This window comes from Morone saxatilis, unplaced genomic scaffold (genome assembly GCF_004916995.1).
Source record: "Morone saxatilis isolate NCDOM2014 unplaced genomic scaffold, NCSU_SB_2.0 Contig4, whole genome shotgun sequence".
Classification (NCBI taxonomy): Eukaryota; Metazoa; Chordata; class Actinopteri; family Moronidae; genus Morone; species Morone saxatilis.
The window spans coordinates 12,166,230-12,172,012 of record NW_023339984.1 but is presented as its reverse complement, the minus strand read 5'-3'; the positions used below and the strand labels follow the sequence as shown (position 1 = coordinate 12,172,012).

At 40.0% G+C, this 5,783-nt stretch overlaps 1 protein-coding gene across 1 annotated transcript in view; it reads left to right on the top strand.

Annotated features, from left to right (window-relative positions):
• gmpr2 (guanosine monophosphate reductase 2) overlaps positions 1-4,800 on the top strand; it is a 6,221-nt gene extending 1,421 nt beyond the window's left edge. Inside the window, exons 3-10 of the mRNA XM_035675667.1 lie at positions 401-520; positions 1,327-1,410; positions 1,512-1,685; positions 1,767-1,848; positions 2,240-2,346; positions 3,040-3,082; positions 3,184-3,343; positions 3,461-4,800. Of these exons, the coding sequence (XP_035531560.1) occupies positions 401-520; positions 1,327-1,410; positions 1,512-1,685; positions 1,767-1,848; positions 2,240-2,346; positions 3,040-3,082; positions 3,184-3,343; positions 3,461-3,650 (960 nt within the window). The 3' untranslated portion in view covers positions 3,651-4,800. The remainder of the gene's footprint in view (positions 1-400; positions 521-1,326; positions 1,411-1,511; positions 1,686-1,766; positions 1,849-2,239; positions 2,347-3,039; positions 3,083-3,183; positions 3,344-3,460) is intronic.
• The last annotated feature ends 983 nt before the right edge of the window (positions 4,801-5,783 follow it).

Here is a 5,783-nt window from a genome sequence, read left to right as displayed (position 1 = left end):
TGCAAAAAGTGATTGTCCGTGTTTATGTCAGATTATAGAAGGATCGTTCCACACCGATAAGCTGTCTGCTAATGTGTCTCGATATGTTTTTTCTGTATCGGCCTCGTGAGCACAGACAAATTATCTTAAAATGTCATATAATTTCAGATTAATTGGTCTTTCACCAGACTGTAGTAACACAATGTGTTTAATTTGCTAAAATAATGTCTCGTAGGGATCTCGTATTGGGATTATTTTGACAGATATGATTCACCATTAGTGTTGGAATAAACATTTTTGCATCACAAAAAACTATTAAAATGATGAGAATGTGACATTTTGGGGGGTCTGCATCTCTACAGCACTGCCGTACTTCATTATAATGATGTTTTCTTATGTCTTATTGTCTTTCCTCAACCAGGTGGACCTCATGAGGAGCTTCTCTTTCAGGAACTCCAAGGGCAGCTACAGAGGGATCCCCATCGTCGCTGCGAACATGGACACTGTGGGGACCTTTGAGATGGCCCTGGCTTTGCACCAGGTAGGTAATGCATCACATCAGGTGTGAATAAACCAGTTATTATTTCACAAAGAGCTTCATAGAGCACATAGGGTTAGAATCTATTTAATATTAGTGATTATTTTCTCTTGTACGAATCGTTTTGGGGTCAGTTAATCACCTTGTCGGAAGGAAAAACACCTAAAATAGTCCGAATACAACTAGATGAGCCTCAGTTTAATTTAAGCAGTGAACACTAATAATCCCTATATTACACAGCAGACTGATAAATGAGGACAGAGCCTATTGTCCTTCGCCAAATACCAGATTAAAAGCAAGAGGTGATCATGTTTTTCCGAGAAAAAGCAGCAACAAGGAACTTTCATTTTGTGTTGATTCTGGCGGCCCCCTGTGGACAAATGTGGTACTGCTTACCCCGCCTCATTTCATTGATTTCAAGGGGAATCTGAATAAGAATAACTATATAGAAATATATAATATAAACTGATGTAGGTCATGATAGAGGCCTTAGTGTTAAATGTTGTTTCAGTAACCAGGTTAAAAACTAAAACTACTTGTAGTAGGTTAAAGTATTGGTCGCTAGTGTGTAGCATCTTTTTCTACATCCTCGTACTGATAACAAATTACTTAACTCAGGGTCCCTTATTGGCCTTTTTAGCCACACCAAGATACTAACCACCACAAAAATAAAAACTCACTCATATATTCATTAGCTTTTCATTTGTTAACTCACTCAGTTAGAAAAGCTGCCCCCTAGTGGCCATTAGATGCCAGCGCACTGTCCACAGATGACACTGTGAACTAGAATTTGTTGTCTCTTCCACTAGTTCACTCTCTTCACCACGATTCACAAACATTACTCCGTGGACGACTGGGTGGAGTTTGCGGCGAAGCATCCCGAATGCGTGGAGGTACTCAAAGTGTTCATTATTACGTAACCCTTTTATTTAATTATTGCTAATGCTGGCATTTATTATAACACAACTCTCTCTTCACTCTGTTCGTCTCCCAGAGTGTAGCAGTGAGCACAGGGACCGGTGATGGTGACTTTGACAGGATGTCGGCTATCTTGGCGGCAGTGCCACAGCTGCAGTATATCTGTGTGGACGTGGCGAACGGCTACTCCGAACACTTTGTTCACTTTGTCAAAGACGTCAGGGGGAAGTTCCCCTCTCACACTATAATGGTCAGTAGGAAATGGACTTGTTAACACTTCTTTAATACGTAATCAGTAAAACATTTTTACTGTTATTTTTATTTCGCTCAGGCAGGAAACGTGGTGACAGGAGAGATGGTAGAAGAGCTGATCCTGGCTGGGGCTGACATCATCAAAGTCGGCATTGGACCAGGTGATCACAGCGTAACACATGATCACATCATCACCTCAAGATCACGTTAACACTGTCCCCATTTCTTTACACAGAAAGCATTAATGACACCTTTAAATGCATCACATCATACTGGATGTAATAATGCAATTTATAGAGCTGTGTTTAAAAATAACATGCTCGGTGTACCACAGGGGGGAGTCAGGGGAATTCCAACAGTCTTATTTATATCAAAATACATTTAACAGACTTTCCTGGATGAATATTTGTAGCCACCCCCGTTCATTCGGCACGTAAAGACCTCAAACACACCACAGACGATGCTTGCAAATGCGGTTTCCTGTTTGCAAATCGTTGACTGCGGACTACAAATCGTAAGAGTCATCTCTTGTCCCTCCGTCTTCCTCTCCAGGCTCAGTGTGTACCACCCGCAAGAAGACAGGGGTGGGCTACCCCCAGCTCAGTGCTGTGATTGAGTGTGCGGATGCAGCTCATGGTTTGGGTGGCCACATCATCTCTGTGAGTCTCTTACGATAATCCACTGATTTAATCTGAATTTCTACACAATTCCTGTTGTCTAGAATTAACGTTTAAGGAGTCGTTTGACCTTTTCTGGAAATATTGTTATTTGGTTTCTTGTTGAGAGTTAGATGAAAACATTGATACCACTTGCTGCCTTCGCTCAATATGAAGCCCCAGTCAGTTAGAGTTAGAGTGTCTCTAAAGCTCACTGTGTGCGGGACTATTTCTTGGCTGGATGCAGTGATTTGTAGTGAGTTTTGTTGTATGTGGAACAAAATCAACCATTGAAAAAACACAAATTGTCATTATTACTGTTTGGATTAAACAAACAAGATATAACGTATTAATTAGTGAACTTTAGAGGTGCAGTTAGGTCACATTTGTGCTATCGATCTTCTCATCTAACTCTCTGCAAGAAAGAACTATTCCTTTCCTTTATCCCTTTAAACTGAGAAAATGTTATTCATCTATTTTAAATTTCTCATGTTACTTTGTATAATTCCACCGACTCTTCTCTCCCCAAGGCCAGTGTGACTTGTTTTCGTGTATTTCACCCTGAGAATGTGCAACTCTATCAACTCTATCTTTTGTCTCCAGGCTGTACATGTACCCAAGCAGAGTGATAAACACAGTCACACTCATAACATGGTGTTCTGTTTCGTCTTTTCCCCTCTCTTCTCTTTCACACAGGATGGGGGATGTACTTGCCCGGGAGATGTCTCAAAGGCTTTTGGTGAGTTTTAGTATTTTCAAAATAGCACTTTTTTTTCTTTTTCTATTAAAAACACCACATCTCTCACCAGTCATTTGGCTCTTTTTTTCTGTGACTCTCAGGTGCCGGAGCTGACTTTGTGATGCTGGGCGGTATGCTCGCTGGCCACTCGGAAAGCGGGGGCGAGGTTATTGAGAAAAACGGCAAAAAATACAAGCTGTTCTATGGAATGAGCTCCGACACGGCAATGAAGAGACATGCAGGAGGCGTGGCTGAGTACAGGTCAGAATCACACTTACTTGTTTGCTTGTATAAGGGGGAAATAGTTTGTATTTAGCCCTGGTGTGTACAGAGTGTACCATATTTACACTGTCTCCTCTGTGTGTTTTCTGCCTCCAGAGCGTCAGAGGGGAAGACAGTCGAAGTTCCTTACAAAGGTCCGGTGGATGTTACAATACGAGATATCCTGGGCGGGGTCCGCTCCACCTGCACCTACGTTGGGGCAGGCAAGCTGAAGGAGCTGAGCCGCAGGACGACCTTCATCAGGGTCACCCAGCAGCTCAACACTGTCTTCGGCAACGATAGCTGAGTGTCAGCTCGATCCTGCTTTAGATGGAAGGATAAGTCTGCAAAACACTGCCTGTTTGACTCACGAATGCTGTTTGTTCATTGACCATGTGTAAACACAAGTGAACAACAGACATGCATATTAATACTTAAATACTGCCCTTTTACAATCCTTATTAGTTTTTGTTTTTAAGGTTCCTCCACTTGAAATATCAATGCAATTTTAGTATACTGATTCTTGACTTCACTGACATTAACAGAAATATTTTTCAGCGCACAGACTCTGGGTCGCTTTAGACTCTGAATGTTACTCTTTCAGCGGTCAGTGTGTCACTAGACTGTACGATGTGAGCTTGAGCAGTAAGTCTCCAGCTCTCATCATCCCAATGCAAGGTCCTTGGTTGTTCTTTTTACATATATGCAAATCTGTCTATAAAACAGTTTCTACGACATGTGTCTGTGCTCTGTACCGACGACATCATACTGTAAACCTTTCTCACCCACTGATAAAATGATAGCAAATGTCTTAAATTATTTAAAAAGCCTAAATATGCATACAGCTGCTGTGGCTAATTAGGATTTTAAACGGTTAAACTGAAATTCAATCATTCCTTCACTTGCACTTTAATAATTGGTAATTTTAATATTTAGTTTCTGTTTTAATCTCATAGTCATGTTTTTAAACTACTGTCATACATTGTTTGAAGCACCTACTACTGCAGATATCTTGCATAATTAAGTTTTTTTATATAGTAGGTAAAATTAGAAGGGATTTATACATGGACCAATACATACTTAATGATAAAGTACAGTACTAAGAGCATATACAGTATATAATAATGCTGACTTCATAGCAGAGGTGTTATTCAATATAAACATATGTGCCAGTTTTTCTCTTCTCTGGTTCTAGCTGCTCCTGGTCAATACCAAAGTTTGTGAGGGTTTATTTTAGTGATGTACACATTTATATACATTTATGAGACATTAAAACTCATAAATCAAGTGGTAATTTCTTACAGTTAACCTTGTTTTACACCATCAGTCAGGTGTGGTTTCATTCCACACACTGTCTGTAGTTACTCCATTTCAAGCTGTTCTTACATGCTCTGTGTTGTTTCATTTGTTTCACTTCATGATTGAACCAGTCAATAAAAACATTCCACATCTTAAAATCTTACTGGCTTTATTATTGATCAGAGCGTTCACAATGTATGAACGATACAAAAAACACAATCCTTGTTGCCATTGTGACTTAATAAGACCCATGCACTGTTCGATAACTGTACTGTGTGAGAGCAGTGACACATTTACCACCAGTAGATGGAAGCAAACACTTTAAACTATGAAGGAGAAATAAGTGGAAACAATGAAGTTCAAACAAAATGATCTTGTTGCGTACATAAGAAGCAACTCCAGAGACAAAATCATATCATTGCAATTAAGATACATTCAGCTGAAGATATTACATTACCTATAATGTATTTTTTACTCTAAAAACAACCACAACATGCACTTAATACTGATATTTTCACTAATAGCATTATATTTTCATTTGACAGCAACCTAACACAAATCAGTGAGATTTATATTCATCCAATGAAAGCAAAAAGACATTATTACAGTACCTATTTGTTGCTGTGAACTTAGCTTTGTATGATGATTAGCAATGATCAGTGGTGTCCCAAAATTCACACAAGTTCACAAACCATCTCTGTGGTGCATATGCCACCAATAAATGCTCCACAGGAACAATTAGACTGGTGAGAGAATAAGGAACAACCATCGCTGTATTGATTGCCGCTTTTGCGATAAGTCTTCCCACAGGGGCACTGCCATTGCTGCTGGGACACATTTTGGCCATTTTCCTTTGTTACTTGAACAAAGGGGACCAGGTCCCAGTTGTTGAGGCTCATCTTGATTGTGATTATTTCTTCCCTCTGGTACTGTCCGGTTCTGCTGAAGAAGGACAGCGTGGAAGCAGGAAAGTTCCAAAACACTTCCACCTTTTCAAGCTGTGGTACGTCCTCATCTCCATTCATGTCCTGATATGTGACTAATTCAGAGGAAACTTTGTATTTTTTCTCTGTTTTGGTCATATCAGCTTTCTGCAGCCCAACCCCTCGTGGTTTCACTGATGCATCACAACAATCATCAA